This window comes from Bos taurus, chromosome 16 (assembly GCF_002263795.3).
Source record: "Bos taurus isolate L1 Dominette 01449 registration number 42190680 breed Hereford chromosome 16, ARS-UCD2.0, whole genome shotgun sequence".
In the NCBI taxonomy this organism is placed as follows: domain Eukaryota; kingdom Metazoa; phylum Chordata; class Mammalia; order Artiodactyla; family Bovidae; genus Bos; species Bos taurus.
This window is the reverse complement of record NC_037343.1, coordinates 49,405,984-49,430,128: the sequence shown is the minus strand read 5'-3', so window position 1 is coordinate 49,430,128 and position 24,145 is coordinate 49,405,984. Positions and strand designations below refer to the sequence as shown.

General features: G+C 54.8%; 3 protein-coding genes across 6 annotated transcripts in view; 2 read left to right on the top strand and 1 right to left on the bottom strand.

The window, feature by feature from the left end:
* Positions 1-7,467: 7,467 nt before the first annotated feature.
* On the top strand, positions 7,468-10,351 carry TPRG1L (tumor protein p63 regulated 1 like). The gene is given in 5 exon segments (NM_001076418.2): positions 7,468-7,713; positions 7,839-7,930; positions 8,008-8,184; positions 9,049-9,202; positions 9,838-10,351. Coding segments are annotated over 5 exon segments (825 nt in total). The 5' UTR covers positions 7,468-7,506; the 3' UTR covers positions 10,033-10,351.
* Positions 10,352-11,901: 1,550 nt separating this feature from the next.
* On the bottom strand, positions 11,902-23,914 carry WRAP73 (WD repeat containing, antisense to TP73). 4 transcript variants are annotated; one of them, NM_001193006.2, is made up of 12 exons: positions 23,758-23,877; positions 19,900-20,052; positions 19,298-19,414; positions 17,147-17,219; positions 16,083-16,186; positions 15,333-15,419; positions 14,894-15,028; positions 14,741-14,818; positions 13,687-13,786; positions 12,908-13,033; positions 12,377-12,568; positions 11,902-12,232 (listed from the first exon to the last, which is right to left on the bottom strand). In NM_001193006.2, exons 1-12 carry the CDS (start codon positions 23,824-23,826, stop codon positions 12,090-12,092), a joined length of 1,377 nt encoding a protein of 458 aa, NP_001179935.1. In that variant the 5' UTR covers positions 23,827-23,877; the 3' UTR covers positions 11,902-12,089. The 4 variants fall into 4 exon arrangements, with proteins under 4 accessions (NP_001179935.1, XP_024831969.1, XP_059731351.1 ...); XM_024976201.2 differs by lacking the exon at positions 15,333-15,419 and having other exon boundaries at positions 23,758-23,914; XM_059875368.1 differs by lacking the exons at positions 14,894-15,028; positions 15,333-15,419 and having other exon boundaries at positions 23,758-23,914.
* Positions 19,379-24,145, top strand: part of TP73 (tumor protein p73) — an 81,265-nt gene continuing 76,498 nt past the window's right edge. The window contains exons 1-2 of the mRNA XM_059875752.1: positions 19,379-19,467; positions 23,536-23,663. The gene's annotated coding sequence lies outside the window, so the exon portion shown is untranslated. The remainder of the gene's footprint in view (positions 19,468-23,535; positions 23,664-24,145) is intronic.

Sequence of the window (24,145 nt, the reverse complement as noted above, 5' to 3'; positions counted from 1 at the left end):
CTGGGGGCCCACAGAGGAGGTAGCAGAGCACGGGGCATGCCGGGGGGCCCTTCCTGCCCGCCTACTCAGAAGCACATGTCCTTGGGGGCAGGCAAAGGCTCCTCCTGACACCGAGTCTGGGAGACACGGGAATTTGCTGTTGCTGGACACACTCCCCACGGTGCAGCCCTGGCATTTCTCGGGAACAGTCAATATGTGTCCCCCTTCCTGTCACCCCTTGACTCCCATGCTGACCAGAACCCAGGCAGATGCCCCAGTCCCAGGCAATGACCTTTCCAAGACCTCCTGGCCCCCAACCCTATCCCAGTATCACCCAGTGACCCTCCTGAACCCACTCGCCCGAGGGCAGCACATCCATGTGGCCAGACCTTCCCTGGGTTCCATCTTCACACCTCAGCTCCCGCCAGATGGGCACAGGGCACTAGGGGCTCCTGGGCGTGGTGAGGTGGGCAGCAGGGTATGGGCAGAGGGAGCCAGTCCTCTCCATCAGAGTGCAGGACATGATGAAAGTTACCATGGAGATGACTCAGCCTTTAGACACTGCAGGAGTACTGTGTCCATGTCTTCCTGTCTCCCCATGTCCTGCTCATATGCCTTAAAGTCAGGATGTTTGGAAGCCCGCCCCCTCCTTGCCCAAGGCCAGGGCTTCCCCCAACCCTGTCTGCTGGACGGGGTGTTTGTTTGTTGAAAGAAATCTACTAAAGATCAAGAGCAGTCTCCCCAGTGCACCACACGGCAGCTCTCAGGTGGGTCTCCAGGGCCAGGGCAGCCAGCAAGCACTGTCCGGCCTCTGACCAGCCCTGAGTCCACAGCCTGGTTCCCCAGGAGAGACAGGCCTCGCCCAGAGGGCAGCTGTCTCTGGAAGGTGAGTGTGGCCCACAGAGTAGTCCCTGGGCTCTGCCTTGCCCTCTGACGCAGAGCCCCAGAAGCCCTGGAACCCTGGCAGCTCTGAGGTCCTGCCCCTGCAGTTCCCACAGGCGTGCGCCTGACCTCCCTTTCCCTCAGAAGCAGACGTCAAAGGTGAGATCCTTGGATTTGGTAAAAAACCAAACAAACAAACACTAAGACACAACATCTGGAGTTAAAAATCCACACTTCCAGCTGAGACTTGGCGGCCTTCCACTCACCTGGGGAAGAGATGACATCGTCTATTTGCTAACAGATACCCAGGCGCAGGACGCTGCTCTGAAGGCCCCGTGTGGGCGATCCTGCCACCTGCTGGTGGGAGCGGGAACAGCCTTTCAATGGTCCCAAGAGAGAGGCAGTGCAAACCCAGGGGGACGCGCAGCTCGGGAGGGGCAGCCACAGCCAGACCCGGCAGGAGTTCCCTCCCGTCGACGACCACTGTGTGCAGGTGGACAGTGCTGAGCACCAGCTGAGCCCCCTCGCTGTTAGCACGTGCCCACCCCTCTCACAGGGAGAACTGTGTCACCTCCCCAGTCACACTAGAGTCCTAACCGCTGCCACTCGGGATCCGTGGCCGTGTTTGGGGGTGGAGTCTTTCAGTATCCATGGCCATGTTTCGCAGTCTTTGCAGGTGTCATCAGGTTAAGATGAGGTCACCTGGGTGGGCCTGAGTCCAACATGGAAGAGGGGAGAGAGTTATCAGGAGGAGGAGGGGGTATCAGGGTGACCTGGCCACCTGCTCAGGACCTCTGGCAGCCGCCAGGGGCTGGAAAGGGCAGCAGAGAGTTTCCCCTACAGGTTTCAGGGGGATCATGGCCCTGCAGACACCTGACCTTGGGTTTCCGGCCTCAGACTGTTGTTAAAACACCCCCATCTGTGGTACTTTGGGATGATGGCCCCATGAGGTCAGCACAACAGCTGGTGCCAGGTGTCCAATGGATGCTCAGTGACCAACCCAGCCATCTCTCGAGTTTGTGGATGTTCAAGTTACCTGCCCCACCCCCTCCACATCCACTAAAGGCTCAGACACCCGGTCAGCATCTTCACTGTCATGCCTACTCCTGCCAGCATCCTGGGAACTCAGGGCCCACCCTCTGTCCGGTCCTGGCCCCTGCTCACCCATCACTGGGCACCCAGTCCCAAGACCAAGACTCAGTCCTTGTTCCCCTGCAGAGCGCTGTCTCTGTGACACTTCCGACTCCAGCACCCACTGCAGCCTCTGGCGTCCAGACGTCAGACCCTGTTCTCCATCCCTCCACACTGCTGGTTTCAAAACCAGCCACACGCCAGGGTAGCGAGAGACCGAAGGAAGAGGCAGACGCTCCAGATGGGCTGGGGGCAGGTTGACAAACAGGGAACTTGCTCCTGAGGCTTGTCTTGGGCACTGCAGGTCCAGTGGGTCTCCACACCCACCTGCCAGATCATAAAAGTTCACGCAGAGGCCTTCATGGGGCTCAGTCACGTGACTGTGGTCTCACAGGCACCTCACTGTCCTATGGCTGCTTCTGAATATCTTAAGGACAGATGTTCAAGGAGCTTCCTGATGAAGGAAATCCTCACATGCCAAGGTCTGGGGAAGTTATTCTGGCTTATACAGGAGCTAGCCTGAATCTGATGCCAACTAGAACAGCCTGTTTGTGGCAGGTCATATGTCTGCTTTAATTATTTTTTATAATTTTATTTTTGACTGTGCTGGGTCTTCCCTGCTACCTCAGCTTTTCTCCAGTTGCAGCGAGTGGGGACTACTCTCTAGCTGCGGTGTGCAGGCTTCTCATTGCAGTGGCTTCTCTTGTTGCAGAGCGCAGCTCTAAAGAGTGCGGGCTTCAGTAGTTGCGGTTCCTGGGCTCCAGAGCACGGGCTTGGTTGCTCTGCGGCACGTGGGGCCTTCCTGGACCAGGTTATCAAACCCGATTCCCCTGCATTGGCAGGCGGGTTCTTTACCACTGAGCCACCAGGGAATTCCTGTCTGCTTTAATCCCTGGTGGCTCAGACGGTAAAGCATCTATCTACAATGTGGGAGACCTGGGTTCAATCCCTGGGTTGGGAAGATCCCCTGGAGAAGGAAATGGCAATCCACTCCAGTACTATTGCCTGGAAAATCCCATGGACAGAGGAGCCTGGTAGGCTACAATCCACAGGGTCGCAAAGAATCGGACACGACTGAGCAACTTCACTTTCACTTTAATTATTAAAGGAAACATTGACCAGAAGTAAAGACTACCCATGTTAAAAATGAAGATTAAACACCTCCCCTTGTGGGACACCAATGCTGGTTACTCCCTTCACAATAAGACTCCCTTCCTAGTTGCCAAGGCCACACTGAAGCCCCGTGTATGTGCCGGTCTGTTTTTTGAAACCTTGAAGAAATGTCTCCCTGACTCCTTTGATGTTCTCTGTTCTGACAAGACAGAAAACTGTGCTAAAAATCCTGCTTCTCTGGAGCAGTTCCTCTGAGTGATCTGACAGGCAGTCTTCCGGGCTACAGTTTGGCTCTTTTCTGTTCCTATATTAGATAGCTCAATGATTATTTTCGTCAACACTCCGATTACCTGGGTCCAGCTTGAGAGTCAGCAGTGGTCCCATTCTCTCAATGACCTCCTCCCGGTCACCAGTGCCTATTAGATCTGCTGATGCCTCTGTCATACCAGAACTAGACTCAAGGTCCCCTCCATTGACCTTGCTGGGAAACTCTCCTACACATCCTGCAGGGGGCGCCAGGAGCAAGTGCCAGGCCCTGACCACCCCGCCTGGGGCCGCTGGTCACAGAGCAGCCCTGAGGGGCAAGGACCAGGCTTGCTCACAGGCCCCAGTTTCTCTGCAGTGACGCGGCCCCATGGCAGCATCCCGTGGGAGCTGGGACTCAGGACGCATGCAACATGCTGACGCTCTGGACATGGCTTCCCTGTGGATAACAGTCCATCATCTCTGATCCGGGGGTCACCTGTCTTCCACAGCATCCCTGAAATCTTGGCAGCTTAGCCTGTCAGCTGACAACTGGGGTGCCATCCCTGACCCCTCATGGGCCTTGGCGAATACTCACTTACAGGAGCTCATCCTCCCTTTTCCCCTTGTCTTCGGCCACAGCTGCCCAGCAAACTCCAGTCCAGCCACTGGCTTCTCCCACTCCCACCAGCTGCTGCATGGAAGGCTCCACTGAGAACCTGCCTGAGGACTCCTGGCACTCCTGGTGGTCCCCACACCCACCTGAAACAACTCCTTGCTCGCCACCGAAGAAAGCAGATGTCCCAGAACCGCTCCATGCTGCTCCCCCACTGCATCTGCACCCCACCACCTGTCCACCCGCAGCTCTCTCCATCTATCCCTGAGCAGGCGGAGCCCTCCTGCTCTAGGTAGACCCAAACCCCTGGGCTCTAGGTTCTGCCCACCAGCCTCCTCGAGAGCTGGGTCTATTCACACTGGCCTTTGTCCCGTTTCTTCAGCCCCGTCCTGTCCTTGACTCCACCGACGCCCACGAAGCACCTGAGCCAGGGATGTTCAGGTGTCTTTCTCGGCACCTGTGAGCTCGTTTGAGCCTCATGACAAACTGCGAGCCAGGTTGCATTATTCTTGCTCTCCAGACAAGGAGAGGGAGGCAGGAAGGTTAAGTACTGAGTTCAAGGTCACCACAGCTACGTGTGGATGAGCGGGCTGGGCCCTGTGGGGCTGGCTGTCCCACAGAAATGACCAGGCCTCTTCCATCCCCACACTGCTGCCGCCTGTCAGCATCACTGCTGTCCCCTCTTACTTCCTCCTCCCCACCTTCAGCCTCATCCTTTAAACCATGGCTCCTTCTCATCCCTCCTACCTCGGCTGAGTTGACCCTGATCAAGGTCGTTGTAAAGTCATGCCATCAGCGCTCGATCGTGTCTCCCTGGTCATCGTGTCCTAGGGTGGGTGAGCACACATGGACTCCTAGTGAATCCAGTGGAGGACGGGTTTCCTCTGCCTGTTCTCATGGGCCACCAGCGGGGGGCAGGGGTGGGGGCGGGGACACAGGCCCTGCACTCCAGGGCTCTTCCTGACCTTTGCAAAGTGACAGCCTCTCTGGGACTGTTTTCTTCTTGGTTGAATGGGACGTGCACATGTGGGCGGAGCAAAGACAATATCTGCAGCACACGAGGCCCTGAGTAGCAGCTCAGCGAACAGCATGAACATGCTTAACACTGAGCTGGCTCCAGGTCTGGCGGGGCACTGAGTCCCAGGTCCTCACTCACAGACTTCTTCCAACAGCCATAGGAAGCAGGAACTGTCATTATCTCCACTCAGTAAAAAAAAAGGAGACTGAGGCAGACAGGGCTTGAGGGTCCCAGTTCAGTGGACAGAAGCAGGGCAGCCGGGATTCCAGTCCCTTTGAGGCCACTCGCCCAGCTGCCATTGCTGAGCCCCTGTACTGAGGGGACTCAGGAGAGGGGCCAGCAGGTCTCCTAAGCCCAACCGCTCAGGCTGACCCTCTGGGGCCTGATTCAGGCCCACCCTGCAGGGACCAGCAGAGCAGACTCAGCTGGAGGCTCTGGGTGCCAGAGAAAGCGGCTACCTCCCATTGGGTGTGACATGGCCCCTGGTCCCCCAGGGGCAGCAGTGGCTGTCCCTGCACCATCTCAGCAGGCTGGCGGGGCTAGAAGCCCTTTCCTGTCTCTGTACACTCAGCCATCTCTGAGCCCTTGGTCTTCCCAGGAAGTGAAGTACCAAAGCTGTTAATATTTCAGCATCTGTGATATTTTCATCCCTCCTGTTTCTGTGGATGACTATGTCCAGGTGGAGTGGTGAGGGGCTGCCAAGGACCTGCTGTATGCACAGCTCGGTGACCCCCCTTAACCTCCAGAGACGCCCTGGGAAGGCAGGCCAGCCACCCTAGAATCCTTCACAGCCCAGGAGCGCATCTGAGTCTGCAGAGCCAGGAGGGCCATGGCTGACCAGCCCGGCTATGCCAGCTATGCAGCCCCAGGCACCTAAGCGGCATTCTCCAGACCTGCTTCTCCAACTGCAGCACGTGTACAAGAGAGGGGTTACCTCCCCCAGCTCTTGTGAAATTCAAAGGATTGTGAATCTGGGGGTTATAAACTCCAAAGCGCAGTCATATGCCAAGGGCTGGTTTCTTGAAATTTCCTAATAGGGTATGCGCGTGTGCACGTGAGCACACACACACATACATACACACAGGATGACCTAACAAACACAAGTGAATTATACACAGGACACACACGCAGTAGGTGACTGTATGACACAGCAAAGAACTAGCAGTGAGTGTAGTTAATGGCGGTGCCTCCTTGGGAGGGGGCGCTAAACCCCAGTATCAGAGGATGGACACAGCAGGACTGAGGCAAGAAGCCTTTTGGAGTGGGGGGAGTAGCTGGAGCTGTGGCTACAGGCAGTGGAAGGACAAAATGACCAACCAGGTCAGGATCACAGGTGCTGACATTTAGGAGCAGCTGTAAACTGTCGCAGCTGCAGCCCTTGGGTTTCTAAGACAACGGGACAAGGTGGACGGAGATGAGGTTGCCTTGGGGCCTGTAGGCGCCAACACCAGGGAGCTGAGGTCCCCGGCAGGGACTGCGGAGGCCCAGGATGCCGCTAGCCGTAGGCAAGCTCACTCAGGACAAGAACACATCTAACTCTCGGGAGGACAAGCGCAGAGCGACAGCAATGAACCCTGGTTCGGCCCTCAATGGAGTGATGACGCCCGGTGCCTCCACCGTGTTCCCTTCCGTGGTGCAGGGTCGGAGCTCTGCTTCCCACGCCGCGGGGAGCACGTCTGCATTTAACACAGCGCTGGGGGCCATGTCCATGCTGCTGCATCCCTGAACCCGCGGTCAGAAAGGAGGAGGCGCTCAGGAAGGGGCTTTGCCCCGCCGGCCTCCTCTCCTCCAGTCCCCGAAGCCCGCGCTCCCCCTGCTGTGCAATGCGGACCCCTGGGAGGGGCAGAGCTAATCCAGGGGATGGTCACCCCGGGCGGGGGCCCGTCCAGGCGGCAGTCACCCCGGGCAGGTGTGACCAGGGAAGTGGTCTCCCCCTTCAGGGGTCCGCATCCAGGGGGCGGTCGTCCAGGGCGTAAGGCGAGTCCAGAGAAGTTATCAGCTCTAGCGGGGGGCGCGTCCAGGGCCCGGTCACTCTAGGCAAGGACAGGAGTCCCTCCCCGGCGATCCGCTGCACTTCAGCCGAACATGAATAGAGAAGCGTTGACCTGGTGCAGTAAGCACCTGACTACCCTCTCCCCGCTTGCCCTCCGCGTCGCCTTGGCAACCGGCCTAGGTCCCGCCCTTCCCCGGTAGCGTAAACAGGAAGTGAGCGTGAGCGCGGCGTGCGCTTCCGGCGCAGTGGCGGGGGGGGGGGGGGGGCGGGAGCGATTGTAACGGCGGCGAGCAGGACCAATCGTGGAAGAAATCTGAGGGAAGAGCCAATCGTCAGGACCGGAGCGGGCGGGAGGGGACTCGAGACTGAGGCGGGACTGGCGAGGCGGAGCCAATCGCGCGGGCCGCGGTGCGGGGCGGGCCCTGGGGCGGGGCCGAGGGTCCGGCGGAGGTGGAAGTGGAGGCGGAGGTGGCGGCTGCTACTGCGGCCGCGTCGGGTCCGGTCCGGGGTCGCTCGGCTGCGGGCGCGGTGATGCTGCAGCTGCGGGACTCGGTGGACTCGGCGGGGACGAGCCCCACGGCACTGCTGGCCGCCGGCGAGGAGGTCGGGCCGGGTAGTGGCGGCGGCGGTGGCGGGGGGCGTCCGGGGGTGGGCACGCCGCTGCGACAGACGCTGTGGCCGCTCAGCGTCCACGACCCCACGCGCCGCGCCCGCGTCAAGGAGTATTTCGTGTTCCGGGTGAGGCTGGAGGTGGGGGCGGGGGCGGGAGAGGGCGTGGGCCTGTGGGGCCGGGGGCGGGGCAGGGCGGGCGAGCGGGCGGGACCTGTGGCGACCTCCGCCCCCGCTCCGCCCGCTCTGCGCAGCCCGGCACCATCGAGCAGGCGGTGGAGGAGATCCGCGTAGTGGTCCGGCCCGTGGAGGACGGAGACATCCAGGGGGTGTGGCTGCTGACCGAGTAAGGGGGCGCGCCCTGGGGAGGGGCCCGGGCACTTGTGCGCTCCGCAGCGCCGAGGTGACCGCTGCCGCCCGTAGGGTTGATCATTGGAACAACGAAAAGGAGCGGCTGGTGCTCATCACCGACCAGGCGCTCCTCATCTGCAAATACGACTTCATCAGCCTGCAGTGCCAGCAGGTGGTCAGGGTGGCCTTAAACGCGGTGGACACCATCTCCTACGGAGAATTCCAGTTTCCCCCAAAATCGCTCAACAAGTAAGTCTTTTCAACATAGAGTCCCTCTCTAGGGCCTTCTCAACAGCCCTTCCAAAACCAGCCCCCAGTGCACGTCTTGCTTTAATATCAGTGGAGTTTAGAATAGACCCGGGGGACTTCTGCCCAGCAGGGTGCATTAAAAGGCATTCTGGCACAAGAGACAGCTATTAGGCTGGTGGTAAATGAATTCAGGGTACGGTTAGCATAGGCCTGACACAGGTATTCTTCAGATAAGAGTGAACTCAGCACTTTATCCCTGCCAAGAAAGGATTGGCAGCTGTCATGTCAAACCCTGTTGTGGTTAATTTTTAAAAGAAAAAGGTAGCACATCTCTTTGGTTTACAGATACTATTGAAGATTAAATTTGGAAATGTTTAATGGACAACTTTCAAGAGCTGATCTTCATCAGTTAGGGAGCTTTCTGAAATATGAGAAACCTAGACATGAGTATACTCAGTTGAATTAAACAGTAAATTTTAGGGTTTTGATGTGGAGATTTGGGTAGGAAATTCAGGAAGATAAGTTCAAAATTCTAAACAACAATAAAGTATTCTGGGAAAAAGGATTTGAAGTTGGAAGAGTATTATTTGTTTAGTTAGAGCACTACATGTTAAACTTTATTAACCGTGTAAAGATTAGCCTAACTAAGTACTCAGTTTGTTGTGTCTTAAAGTGCTAAAAGCTGTCATTATTAGACATGACATTCCTGTCCAGACCCGTGGGTCCTTGGCTGTTGTGAAATGGCCATCATCAGTCTCATCTTCACCAGTGGGACCGCTTTTTGTTCCCACACCCAGCACCAAGCAGGTGCTCTGGGACACGGGCCTGCCTGTGAAGTCTGGTCCCTGTCTTCTGACCCTGCAGGCGAGAAGGCTTTGGGATTCGCATCCAGTGGGACAAGCAGAGCCGCCCGTCCTTCATCAGCAGATGGAACCCGTGGTCCACCAGCGTGCCATACACCACATTCATAGAACACCCGATGGCCGGTGTGGACGAGAAGACAGCCTCTCTGTGCCAAGTAAGGACACGGACGGCAGCAGCAGCGCTGCCCAGTGGGGACAGGCACCTTCCAGGCCTGCACTTTTCAGTATGGTGGCCACGTGGGGCTGCTGAGCATTTGAACGGTGGCTAAACTGAGAAAATAAACTTTTCAATTTTTAAAAGCTTTAGTTATGCTTAGATAGCCCTGTGTGGTAAGTGGGGACTGGTCAGTGTGGTGCTGTGACGTGGCCCCGGTGGCTGTGGTCATTTTGGAGAAGGGCCCAGAAGGGCTTCGGGGTGTGGCAGCTGACCCCCGCCCCTGCTAGAGCTGGGCAAGCTGCGCGCTCAGCAGGAGAGGAGGCCTGGGGGTGATGGGCATGGGGTATGGGACTGGGGACAGGCCCCCCACTTCCAGCCAAGTGCCTTTGCTTGCTGCCTGCCTGGTGGGTGGTGGGGAGGACCAGGTGGGTCCCCGTGGCAAAACGCCTTCGAGCGGAAGAGGGAGGTCTGTGAGGACTAGCTGTCGTCTGTCATGGGTGAGCCCAGAGGTGAAAGCCACACCCAGGAGGTAAGCCCATGGGCCGCTGGGTGTGGCTGGGAAGGCCTCTTGTCCAGGGGTGGGGGACCTCGTGCAGATCGTCTGCTCAGACTCCATGTTTTCTCTCTTTGCAGTTGGATGGTTTCAAGGCTCTGTTAATCCAAGCTGTTAAGAAAGCCCAGAAGGAGAGTCCTTTGCCAGGCCAGGAGGGTGGAGTGCTGGTCCTGGAGTGTCCACTCCTCATTGAGACCTACGTGGGGCTCATGTCCTTCATCAACAACGAGGCCAAGCTGGGCTACTCCATGACCAGAGGCAAGATCGGCTTCTAAATGCTGCACGTGGGGCTCTTGCCAGGAGAGGCGGCCAGCAGGACTCTGGGAGTGACAGACCTTGGCCCAGCTCCCCTTCTGCCGGCAGGGTCAAGGCCCCCTACCTTCAGAGACCTGGGCACCACGAGTGCAATCAGGTGGACTGAATACTGTAGCTGGCTACTGGACAGATGGTCACGTGAGCTCCAGACACAGCAGAGGGAACCTGTCAGCATCCTGGCCAGGATCTCAGTCTTCAAGTCCCCTGTGTCTCCATTCGGCTCCCCGTGGTCCCTCCCCGCAAGCCCTGGAGCATGTTAACAATAAATGTCACGTGATTAGCTGTGTCGTTCACTCCATCCAGGGATGTGCCTGGGACCGAGTGCCCGTTGTTGAAAGTGTGTGTACAGTTGGTGTCCAGTTTTGCATTTTGAGATTTAATCCATCTTCTTAAAGCTAATATGGAAGAAGCCAGCAGACCACCAGCTCAGCAAAAGTTGGCCTGCCTTGTCAGCTCCTGAATGGACTGTTGCTTTTGTGGAAATGCGTGGTTGACCTAAAGTCACACTTCTCCTAAATATATGCTGCTAAGTCGCTTCAATCGTGTCCAACTCTGTGCGACCCCATAGACGCCAGCCCACCAGGCTCCCCCGTCCCTGGGATTCTCCAGGCAAGAACACTGGAGTGGGTTGCCATTTCCTTCTCCAATGCATGAAAGTGAAAAGTGAAAGTGAAGTCGCTCAGTCATGTCCGACCCTCAGCAACCCCATGGACTGCAGCCTTCCAGGCTCCTCCGTCCATGGGATTTTCCAGGCAAGAGTACTAGAGTGGGGTGCCATTGCCTTCTCCAAAATTTATCTATATTGTGTGAATAATACTGATGGCGTCTTTCTCAGGCCCACCCAAAAACTTCCCAGAAAATTATTTTAAGACAACTCATTTGTTTGAGAAAGTCACATTGGTAAGTTCTTTGCACGTGATGCTGACATCTCTGTTAGGTTTGTCCTGTCATGGCATATTTTAAAAAGGAATTGCTTAATTTGCCTTTAAGGAAGCGCTTTCAGAAAGGAACCATGTTAGTCTCCTGAAGCAGCCTGCCCCACCTCAGTTCCTGCTGCTCCGTGCAGATCCCAGTCCGTGGGCAGTCATCGCTCACCTCCCCCGTCCATCCACAGTGGTCTGACTGCTGGCCCCCAAGTTCTTTCCTCCTCACTGCCCAGGCTGGCAGAGCTCTAGTCAGCATGGATGTGATGATCCTGATGCAGGGGCCCCAACTCTGCCTGGGTCTTGATCTTTTGCTTTTGGTCTTCTAGTAAAGACATTTATAATCCAGTGAGTGTTGTTCCTTTTTTAAAGTAGGCGCAACAACCAAGAAAGGGTCTTGTTTGGTGAGAGCATCTTAGAGCCGAGATGTTCTCCGCACTGGATTTGACCCCGGCCATGTGCACTGTGGGGATTTGCACAGCCTACTCCTTTCACAGCCACAGGGGTGGTGCCCACCGTCCAGCCTCTGCCCAGGGTGAAGAACCCTTATTCCTCCAGTGTCCTTCTTAGCCCTGGCCAACTGCCTGAAGCACCTGGATCATTCCAGGCAGACACTCCCTGCAGAGACCTGACCTTAACTGGGCTGCCCTGGGACCCACAGCCCTGATCTCCAATTCTGCTCCAGCACAGGCCCACGTGACACACAGGCCATGCTTCAGAGTGTTCAAGGACGGAACACAGGCTCTCTGCAGAACGGGTCCTGTGTCGAGGGTGGGGTGGGGTGGGATGGGGGATTGGCCACTTGGGGTGAAGTTACTTCCCCTAAGTCAAGTGAACCCCAAATTTAAAACTGACCTGGAAGACTTTCCTGTGACTTAAACCTTTTAAAAAAGTAAGCATTAGCCATTTTATAAATGAACAAGTATTTATTTTAAATAACAAAAATTACAGTTTATTCCATACATATTTACAAAAACACCTTGCTATAGCAAAATGAAAGCAAATCCTTTCCTCTGGAGGGAAAACTCGCCCAAGATGCTCTGCTTCTGTCCCATGGCCAATGTGTGCCACCTGGGCCTGACCACGCCCGGGTCCTACGTGCAGTCACCCCGCTGCCCAAAGGCCATACGCATGCCCTCCTCCATCTCCAGGAAGCACAGGCAGAAGTGGTCCTTGCTAAGGAGGGCTAGAGAGTCCCCGCTCGGATGCCAGCACAGGGAGAGCACCTGGAAGTCACCTGGAGAAGACAGGTGGCCAGAGGTTAGGGGAGACCCGGGTCCCAGGGTGACCCAGCTGGAATCCCAAAGTGTAGCAACAGGCCCTGAGGTTCACAGGCAGGTGCCTCCCCAGAGCATCTGCTTGTGTCCCTGCCCATGCTCACCTTCCCCGGGCACCTGCACCGACACGCAGCCTGCCGGCGACCACAGGTACACCTTGCTGCCCCCCGTGCAGATGGCCAGCCGGGGCTGCTGTGGGCCCCACTGGAAGGCGCGCACAGTGCAAAGCTGCTCCAGCACCGCCAGCGGTCTCAGCTTCCGGATGTCCCAGATCCACACGGCGTTGGGGACACTGTCTGAGGAGGAAGGGGCACCCAGGCTCACGTTCACCCCTCGCTGCTCCGCTCCAGCCCCCAGCCTTTCACCATTGAGGATGCCCACCTTCCCCAGGGGCAGGAAGGGGAAGGGGGGCGTATCCTGTGGGCCTGGAACCCTGCTCTTTCCCAAACAGAGCAGAGAGTGTGGAGGCTTGGGCTTGAGTGGCTGCTGGTCTGATGGGGCGATGGGCCCCAGACACTATTGCTGCAGGATGTCCACCCCGCCAGCAGCAGCAGAATGGGAAGAAGCAAGCGTGGGAGGTCCGGGCCCAGGAGGAGGCCGATGGGGACAGCACACACACGGGACGGGCCACTGACCGTTCCTCGTGGCCAGGAAGTAGTTGTCAGGACTGAAGGCCAGCGCCCCAATGCCGATTCTGGGGTTGGCTCTGTCAGCAGCCGGCTTTAGGGTCTGTAAGGAGACTGGCATCGAGGCAATCTCATCTGGGTGGGAAAAGAAAGCGCCCTGAGCCTCCCCGTGGGCGAGCGACCTGGGTCTGCGGTGCTGCCCACAACAGGGGAGGAGCTAAGCGTAGCTATCTGTGGGGCAAGGACACGTGACAGCAGGGGCAGGCAGGGTCTGACAGAAGGCAGGGCTGTAAGGGCACCTGGCCCGCCCTCCCACGTGAGGCTGTGGTCCCAGAGCTGTGACGGGCCCGGCAACACCACAGGGCTGGTGGTCGGCCCAGGCCCGGTGGCTCTTCTGGTGCCCCAATTACTCCCACTTTATGGATGATGAAACTGAACCAGAAGTGACCTCTGTGCCACAGATGCAGCTGCAGCTCCTCCCTGAGCCCTCTGATGGCCTCCCACTCACCCAAGAAAAGGTCAGCATTCATTAAAAAAAAAAGTCGCTCTCAGGACCAGCCAACAATCAGGAGACCCACGGCATGTATTCCATCCACGGAGCCAGAGCCCAGGCAGCCTGCTGGCTCTCAGCTGAGGACTCTGTCCACCAGGTATCGCCAGAGAGGAAAAGGATTGAAAGGAAAAAAGGGAGTATCTGGAGTCTCCCTGGACCGAGAGGGCTTTTTCTCATAATGAAAAGAAAGGAAACGGAGAAAGACAAGGGCGGCACAACCAGCCGAGCGGCTCACATTTGCTCTCTGAGGACGTCAGGGGCCCGGCCGCTACTCGGGGCGGAGGGCAGGCCAGGTGGCCCAGTGGCGGACTCTTCTCAGCCTCCTTGTACACCACCTGGAAGAGAGATGGCCCGGGCAGCACGTGTGGCCATGGCCCCTCACTGTGCCCTCCTGGACCTTCTCCACGAGGTCCCGCCTGCAGCCGGCATTTCAGTGGAGACAGGTGACAGATGGGCCAGGGTGGGGGCACGTGTCACCAGAGGCTGGATGGGAAGGATGAACGGCTGTGGGGTGAAGGACCCGAGGCAAACCCTGTGAGGCCTCAGGTCAGTCCCACTCCCGCTCCTCCAGAAGGCCCTCCAGTCACCGCCCTTGTTGGGACATCCGCCCACACACAGGCTCCCCAGAAACCCATCCAGACCCCAGGGCTGTATAGCGGCCCACCCACTGCTTCCTCCTCACCCCACACCTGTCTTCCTTGGGTCCCTCACCTGCGGGCAACTCACCAGGGTATCTGCCCTCATTCCTGCCCCGAGGCCAGGGTGTCTGCCCTCACTCCCACTGTCCCACCCCACCCCCCGACCCGAGAAAGGCTGTCTGTCTGGGTCCCTACGGTCTCCCACACCTTGTCAGGGGCCTGCCAAATAAACAGAGCTCGATCCCTCCTCAGGGCCTCTGCCCTGCTGTTCTGTTCACACTGCCTGAATCGCTCTTCCCCAGATCCTGCACCACTTCCTCCCAAGGTCCGCCCCGGGGCCCCTTGGCAGGCAGCCTTCCTGCCCTCCCAGGGAAGGCTCCACGGGGAAGAAGCCGCCTGCTGATCTCTGCCTGGCACAGAGCAGGAGCTGGTCCCAGAGTCGTGGAGATGGGGGTGGAGGAGGCTGGGAAGGACACCACTTGGGACCCTTTGGGAACATGGCAGGAGAAACAAGGGCCACGGGAACATCTGCATTTAGAATGTTTCAGCATCAGAAGGTCATGTAACATGAGCCCCTGTAACACTTACACTGATAGTGTAAAGTCAAAGAGCAGCTTTCTATCCCTTCCTCAAGCACACTTCCAGACTTACTATTTTGGGATTATTAACAGTTGCAGGATGCCCAAACTCCGTGATCATTTTCCAAGTCACGTGGTTAAGAATCCGCACCTGGGGAGAACCACATGGTCAGAGCCTCTGGGGCGCTGGCTGTGCATGGGCTTTGCCCCACAGGCCCCCTCCCACCTTTCCATCATAGCTCCCAATCGCCAGGAACTGACTGCTGGGGCTCCAGGCCACGGACTTGATGCCCAGAGACCACTCGTAGGCACAGAAGGCGGACAGCAGCCGGCCATCCAGGGAGTAGAGCAGGACCTTGTACTGCAAAGATAGTGAAGGCATTACTGAACCTGTGGCATGCGAGACAGCCACCCCAGGGGAGTGAGACTTGGGCAGAGACCCTGCCCTCCTCCACAGTGGTGGGAAGTGGAGACGGGGATGGTACTGGAGGAGCAGAGAGAACGTTGTGGAAAAGGGGAAGCTGGGTCTTAAATCTAAAGACTTGTAATAAAAGCTCCTCAGCTCAACATCTGAAAAAGGCAGAGTTCACGCTTGAGGCGTTCAGAGAGTGTGAGAAACAGACAGCAGTGCTACAAGCAGAGAGCGTCCCAAGCGGGCTCCCTACCTCCAGGCAGGAGTCCCAGACGGCCAGCACGCAGCCGTTGGGGGCCCACTCGATCCCTGCCAGGTCCTGAGTGTCCGTGTCAAAGTGCTTCCCAGGCAGGCGAGGGGGGAACAGATGACATTGAGAACATCTTCTTCAACAAATACACGAACATCTATCTCACACCTGATGCGTTAACACAGTATTTAATCTCTTCACCTAGCCATGGGCAGCAACACCTACAACTGTGTCCTCCTGCCATGATAGGCGGAGCAACATGCATCCGCGACATGGCTCAGGCCTCCGTGCGGCTGAGTCTCACCCCTTTAAGATCAGCTCAGGGGAGACCCTCCCAGGACATCGCTGCCCTGGTCAAGGAGGCCGCCAATCAACAGCATCCGGGATCCAGCTCCGCCCTGGGTGTCTGTGCCTGGCAGCCTCCTGCCCATCCAGGCACGTGGTCAGTATTAACCTGCAGCTCACTCCTCCTCATGTGGGCACGTGGACGCTAATACCACTGAGCCACCAAGAAGCCTAGCGGCTCCCATCTGGGGGACTGTTAACTGCTAACACCCTGTGAGCCCATGCAGTCTCACCGGATCCTGTGAACACCTGCCCGTGTGCGTGCCATGGGGTAACAGGCAGCACCCACCTTTGAAAACATGGAGCTGCCTTTCTCACACCACCCAGAAGAGCTTCTGGGATCTTCAAGAACGTACTTCCGCCCCCACCCCCGCCCCAGGGTCCTGGTGCTCCTGGTGTGCACCTCACCCTTAGCAGCTGCCAGTCACTGCAGACGAAGATGCTCACGTAGTCCCTGCAGTCCCGCCTCTCTGCCAGCGCCAGGTAGCGGCCGTCCCTGGTGAAGGTTATTCCTGCCGAGAAGAGGGAAAGGTACTGGGATCGAGAAGCAGTAGTTTTCCCATTAGAAGGAGATAGAGAAGGCAGAGGTCTGAAGAGGGGAGGCAGCGCAGTCTGCGGCAGAGTGTGGGCACGAGGCAGGGTCCCCATAACCTCGATCAGGCTTCTGACGTACAGAGAACCTGTGAGACGCACAGGGCGCCCTGAGCCCTGATGAGCCCCTAATTTTACGGGGAAGTGTGGAGCCCTACAGGATGCTGTATTCTCAGGAAATCAACTGCAAGAAGCTCAGCTGGGTCAACGCAGGCTCGTCACTACAGCTCCTATTTTTACTTTTGAATTTAAATTTGGAAGAAGTCAATTTAAGGTGAGAATCTGGCTGAAACGTCAGACTGTCCCTTCCAGGTCCACATCGGTGAACTGAGTCCTCAGCCACACTTCACACCTCAAGAGAACACCTAGGTGACAGAGCTGCTGTTTCACCAAGAAGCATGCGTGTCATCTGGAGAGACACTAACATACAAACTATGAAAACAAAAAATAAATGAACAACCGCATTTCACTCACATGTGAGCTTCAAGCCGCTGATGGCAAGAGAAAGAACAGAAAAACCTCTCAAATCATGTGATGCTTCCTTCTGTTTATTAATTAGAAGACAATCAAGTAATTTCATGATTCGGGAGGGGGCATAGACGAGCTCGCAGGTGCAGTTAAACTCGTGTGGGGGGTTAACTGAGGGCACCGTGGACACACGCCCTTCGTCCCTCCTCTGAGACTAGGAGAAGTACTAGGAGATCCAGGATGTACTTTAAGTCAATCAGGGGAGGGGTGGGTATAGAGAAAAAAGACTGGCTATGAGCTGAAATACAGTTGAGGCTACTTTTGTCTGTGTTTGAAATTTTCCAGGATAAAAAGGTCTCCAAACCCCCAAACAACTACAGAGAAATGGCTTCTAAGTAGCTCTGACGACTCACCCTGCTGACAAGCCTTAGGGTATTTGATGTAGGACACAGACTTTGTGCACAAGGACCACACAGTTATCCGCAGCTGCCGGGGAAGGGGGAGGAAGAGAAAGGAAAGAGCATAACTTAGCATTCTCGGAAAGAGTTGTGAGTCACTTAGGTCCAGATTGCCTGCACCTAAGCAATGGCACCCCACTCCAGTACTCTTGCCTGGAAAATCCCATGGACGGAGGAGCCTGGTAAGCTGCAGTCCATGGGGTCGCTAAGAGTCAGACACGACTGAGCGACTTCACTTTCACTTTTCACTTTCATGCATTGGAGAAGGAAATGGCAACCCACTTCAGTGTTCTTGCCTGGAGAATCCCAGGGACGGGGGAGCCTGGTGGGCTGCCGTCTATGGGTCGCACAGGGTCGGACACGACTGAAGTGACTTAGCAGAAACGAGATTTACTGAAGTAAAAGTATCAGGAGTCCCAGGGTGTTTTCTGCCTGAAGAAATGGGTCAAACTCACATCTACAATTGCCAATTTTTTTTTTCTGGTGGTGCTATGTGGCTTGCAGGATCTTTGTTCCCCAACCAGGGATCAAACCCAGGACACGGAGGTGAAAGTGCTGAGTCCTAACCATTGGACTAGCAGAGAACTCCCACAATTGTTAAATTTAACAGTCTTAGTGTTTGGTTTTCATTTTGTGACAATATTATCTAAGTGACACAAAATTAAATATAAGTGCATTTTAGTTCAAAGTACAGTCAGCACCCCTTTCTGCCTGATAAATTAAGCTTTATTGCAGGCACAGCCACAGAAGGCAATGGCACCCCACTCCAGTACTCTTGCCTGGAAAATCCCATGGACGGAGGAGCCTGGTAGGCTGCAGTCCATGGGGTCGCTATGAGTCAGGCGTGACTGAGCAATTTCACTTTCACTTTTCACTTTCCTGCACTGGAGAAGGAAATGGCAACCCACTCCAGTGTTCTTGCCTGGAGAATCGCAGGGATGGGAGAACCTGGTGGGCTGCTGTCTATGGGGTCGCACAGAGTCAGACAGGACTGAAGCAACTTAGCAGCAGCAGCAGCAGGCACAGCAGCCCATGGACGGTCCAGTATTTCTGGGGGATTCAGCATCCAGGGGTCCAAGAAGGCATGCCCTGGGATGCCGGGGGTGGGGGGGTGCTACAGTCAAAGTTTTCATATAGTAGCAAACCTAAAAATGTTTCTCAGAGAAACACATCTAGGAGAGAAAGCCACACAAGATGCCCCCCAGTCTCTCAAAGCAGTGAAGGGGGTGAGTGGCTCTGCCTTGCCAGGTAGCTGGGCCTGGGGTCAGCAGGGACAGGGAGTGGTCCGACTGTCCGAGTGGAGGCTCTGCAGAGGATTTCTGGGGGACCCACTGTAGGCACGTCACACCAGGGGCTGGAAGAAGCTGTGCCAATGAAGGACTAGCACACCCAAACCCCCCATAGTCCCCTGACATGATGTGTTTGGGAGGCATATGCACACCACCCAAGCGGTCTCTGATTTACGGTTGGATTTCAAAGGTTCTTCCCACTCAGAGCTCCTGCCCAGGGTCCTGCATCCCAAAGGAGCCCAAGGCTTGAAGAGCAAATGAATGAGGAGGTTAGAGACACACAGATCAGATGTCTCCAGGGAAAGATGTAAAGTCGTGCACTGTTGTTGTTTAGTCGCTAAGTTGTTTCCAACTCTGAGACCCCACAGTCTGCAGCACACCAGGCTTCCCTGTCGTTCACTATCTCCCCGAGTTTGCTCAAACTCTTGTCCATTGACTCAATGATGCCATCCAATCATCTCATCCTCTGTCACTCCCTTCTCCTCTTGCCCTCAATCTTTCCCAGCATCAGGGTCTTTTCCACCGAGTCGGCTCTTTGCATCACTGAAGTTCTTTTCTATTGTTGACTCAAAGGACCTGTCTAAACCCTTAAAGATACAATTTGAGATGTTCTTTTTAAAAACCTTTTTTCATTAAAACTGGGCAAAAAGATTACACAACAACACTCATGGGCTTATAATGCTCATGTATGACATAACCACTTATGACATACATCCTCCCCACTAGACCACTCCCTCCAATCCTCCCAAGTGATCAGGACAAGGGGTGAGGGGTGACTGTCCTGTGGCTGAGGCAGGTGTCTGGGGTGCCCACTCACGTGGAATTCCGTCGTGTTGAGGATGTGGCGCCCGTCGGGGCTCCAGCAGGAGGCCACCAGCCCCGCCGAGCCCTCGTCTATCTTGCAGTGCCACTCTGGCTGCTCCAAGGACCACACCTGGACTCACAAAAGAGATGAATCCGTTTGCTACTCAGGCTTAAGAACAACTGGTGAGCTGCATGGAGGCAAAGATGGCCCAACTCTCAGAATCCTGCAGTGTGAAGGACAGGTCCTGGGTTGCACCACACTTCTCAGTGATGTCACTGAGTGGTTTGAAGGCTTTATTCCCTTTGCTGTCTGAGACCTCACTTAGTTAAATGTGGAGTCTACAGCAAGACACATCTCAGCACTCCCTAAACACAGGAACCAGCTGGGCTGCTTGCTGAACACTTCCTGTTACAGAATGAACTAGGTTACAGATTAAGGACATTTACATGCTTTCTTGTTTTTAAAAGTACTTAAACTATTAGAGCAGTATTATAATGTTAAAAGAAAACAGGCTTTGACCTGTGCAGCCCCTTCCTCTGTACCAGTAGGGCTCAGAACAAGGCCCTGGGCGGGGGCTGTGTTTAGGAGGAGGGGGGAAATCCATCCGGAGGTACCTGCACGAGCCCCCGCTTGTACAGGGCACACAGGATGAAGAGTGAGTCAGCCGACCACTCGAGGTGCTGGATCTGGTCCAGGCATGTGTATAGCTGGAGGATCTGCAGGGTGTTCGCATCCCTGACCACCAACCGGTACTGGATGCAGGAAGCCTGGAGGGGGAGAGGAGAGGTCATGGCGGGGTGGGCTCCGGAGGAGGGCGCTCTTGGGACGGCAGCGTACCCTCTGGTCAGGATGGTTGCCTCCTCTCACTGCACACACGCTTTCCATCTAGATGGTCTTGTGTTTGCCATGCGGACAGTGTATTCCAAACAAAGATGAGTTAGCAGAAAGATGAAGCGTAAATGTAAAACCAGGTGCCCAGCTGTTCAGCCCCAGGAGGAAGTATTACTGCAGACCTCTACCAGTGTCATTTCTTCGCCTGTCTTCACTGCGTGGCAAATGCTAAAGCAGGACACGGCACTGGCAAAAGGCCCTCCGAGAACAACCAGCTCCCCTCTGGTTCTACCACCTGCAAACAAGCTGTGTGTGAGGCGCGAGCAGGGGGCTCCGGGCTGCGGTGAGAACGATCCAGGAACACAGCTCCCTTTGGTTCAGTGTCTAACCTGGACTCAAACCAACAGAAAGTCAACATACAGGTCTGAAATTCTGCAAGTGTAAGGACACGTCATAAATGTCCGTCTACCTGTGATGAGAAGAACAGATAATACACACTGGTATCTGCTCACAGGTCCTGACACAGGCTCCTGATGAAACCCTTGGAAACTGCTGGGGGGCGGGAGCATCTCTTATTCTACTGAGGCAACTCTGAGTGGGCTCCTGGGGGGACTGTCACCAGAGAGACCAAGCCAAGACTAGAGGCTTGGAGTTCTCAGCCCTGCTCTCCTCTTCTCTTCAGCAAAGAGGGCTCAAGATAGAGTAAATGATCACCCAGGTCTATGTGGTGAAGCCTCCAAAAAATCCCAAAGATGCAGGGTCCAGAGCTTCCAGGTGGGCAAGCACACCCACATCCTGAGTGGGTAAGTGAGTGAAAGTCACTCAGTTGTGTCTGACTCTGCGACCCCATGGACTATACAGCCCATGGAATTCTCCAGGCCAGAATACTGGAGTGGGTAGCCTTTCCCTTATCCAGGGGATCTTCGCAATCCAGAGATCAAACTCAGGTCTCCCACACTGCAGGAGAATTCTTTGCCAGCTCCACGGGGACAGAACTCCTGCACTCGAGACCCCCAGATCTCACCCTCTTTATCTCTTCATATGCCTGCTCATCTGTTCCTTTATCACACTCCTTAATAATATGGTAAATCTGTTTTTCTGAGTGCTATGAGTCACTCCAGCAAACTAACGGAACCCAAACAGGAGGTCATGGAGCCTATATCCAGTTGGTCAGGAGCAAAGGTGACCGCCTGGACTTTCAATTGCAGTCTGCAAGGTGGGGGGCAGTCTTGTGGGGCTGAGCCCTTCACCTGGTGGACAGTGTCAAAACAGAGTCAAACTGTAGGACACCCAGCTGGTGTTGGGGAGAACTGCTCGGTGTGGGGAAAACCCCACATAGTAGGTGACCAGACGTTTCATAAGTGTTGAGTATGGCAGTCGTTTGAGAGGAAAAGGGACTGACAGAGGGAGGGCTGGGGGGTTTCTTACACACCTATTAACTTATTCCTAAACCTGAGTTTGGAAACATTTAACTCTTAATATAGTGTTCTTAAAAATACAGTTACTTTATGTCCACATTTGTTAATAATATCCAAATCCAAGCAAATGACTTCTATGACCGATCATACTTAACTATTAACCAGAGAGTGCATCATCATTCAAAAATCAAGAACTGACTTCTGAATGTTAATTGCCTCATGTTGGTACTTATCAAGGTCAAACTGGATTGTTAGGTTTTTGTTTTATGAACTTTCATTTTTAAAAAGCCATTGAGTCCCACCTGGGGAAAAAAGAGTGCGAGATGGACTGCTGATTAGAACAAATATACTGCTTTTTTTTTGTCCCTGCTTATTTTTTCACTTTGTAGCTTTGAAAGCTGTGATCAGTTACCACAAACTCCTAGTGAAATGAAATGTCTATAGAAACACTTGGAAAAACTGTATCAAATCTGTTGCAAGATGTTAAAAATGGCAACACAGGCCTACTTTTTTCAGCATTTAGGATAGAGCTCTGAAGAACATGGTTCCAGTAACATTACTACCTAGGCTCACAATTTTAATCAGAATGTAAAAACTAAAAGGTACCAAAACTAAATGAGGAAATGTAATCTTTGTCTCCATAATTCACTGGAAGTTTCATGTCAGTGAGTGAAAGTCACTCAGTTGTGTACAGACTCTTGGCAGTCCCATGGCTATACAGTCCATGGAACTCTCCAGGCCAGAATATTGGAGTGGGTGGCCTTTCCCTTATCCAGGGCATCTTCCCAACCCAGGGATCGGACCCAGGTCTCCCACATTGCAGGTGGATTCTTTACCAGCTGAGCCACTAGGGAAGTTTCATAAATGACCAAAAAGCAAATTTACTGGGGAGTATTCTGAAAAGTATACCAAGGTTTTCGGGGTGCCATTTAAGCTAAAGATATTTTGTATTTTGTAGCTGAATACCATACTAGGTGATTCAGAATAAAACCACCATAAAGAAAGTAAATATGTAATTTGAGGTATTAATACATCCATCCTCAGGGATAAATGGAATGTTGACAAAGCTCAGACTGAAAAGACAAAACAGGATGCATCAGTTAATAGTTAATGAAACTAAGTACAGTTTTTAAAAAGCATTTTTTTCCCTTAATGTCTTTCCAATGCCAATTATCACCCACCCACCACATTTCCCCCCAAGATTCTGAGAATGTACACTGATCATACTTGTATATTTCAAAACTTATATTTCATGTATGAGAGCTCAGTGATGTGAGAACCATTCTGCCATCCACGGAATGAGCAACTCAAATACCAGGAGTATAGACCACTCTCTTTATCTGAGCACAGAATGCTAGTTACCTAAGTCATTCATCTGGCATGTGGTAGAGACCCTCGAAGGGGGCTGGAAAAGGTGACAACAGTTAGCTGCAGCACTGAACTGTTTTATAGCCAACAGGACTATATACCTGCCTTTTGTTACAAACAAACAACAACTTATAGTCAAAGCTATGGTTTATTCCAGTAGTCATGTATGGATGTGAGAGTTGGACCATAAAGAAGGCTGAGCGCCAAAGAATTGCTGCTTTTGAGCTATGATGTTGGAAAAGACTCTTAAGAGTTCCTTGGACAGCAAGGAAAGCAGGGCAGTCAATCCTAAAGGAAATCAACCCTAAAAACTCATTGGAAAAACTGATTTTGAAGCTGACACTCCAATACTTTGGCCACCCGATTCCAAGAGCCAACTCATTAGAAAAAAACCCTGAAGCTGGGCAAGACAGAGCAGGAGGAGAAGCGGATGACAGAGGATGAGATGGTTCGATGGCATTACTGACTCAAGGGCGCAAACTCCAGGATATAGTGAAGAATAGGGAAGCCTGGCGTGCTGCAGCCCATGGGGTCACAAAGAGTCGGACACGACTGAGAGACTGAAGAACAACAGTCCACGTTTACTGTGTCCTGAAGTGTTAAGACAGTGTTGCTTTTACCTGCTTTTAACAGATGGAAACCGAGGTGCAGGCAGCTTCCCGGGTTCCCAGAACGCAGCAAGTGTCCAGGTACCCTGCTCGGAACCACTGCCCAGGTCACCTGCTCGAAGCCCACACCTGCTACCTCCTTCCGGGCCCCAGGTAGGCCCCACCCCCTTGGTTCCTCACCGCCCCGTGCGGACACGCGCCTCCTCGCGGAAGCCGCGCCTGCGGCCCAGGCCCGGCGGTCGCTCACCAGGTACTTGCCGTCCGGGGAGAACTTGCAGAGCAGGCTAGAGAGCTTGAACACCTCGGAGAAGTTCATGGCGGCCGCTGCACCCGGGGGACCGCCAAGCCCCGCCACGGGGACCGCCAAGCCCCGCCACCCCGGCCAGCCGCAACCGCCCCTCCGCGACCGGAAGTGACGGAAGGGCGGGAAGCGTGCCGCAGCCAGTCAGGACCCCGGGTGACGCGTGGCATTGTGGGGCTTGTAGTTCGCTACCCCGCCCAACGCGCGCAACAGCGCTTTAAAGCAGACAAGGTGTTTGGTCTCACCCAGGATTTCCGCCGGTGCTTGCGTGTGGGAAGTCCCGTTCAACTAGGGTTGCCACATAAAATGCAGAAAGTGCACTACAGCTGAATTT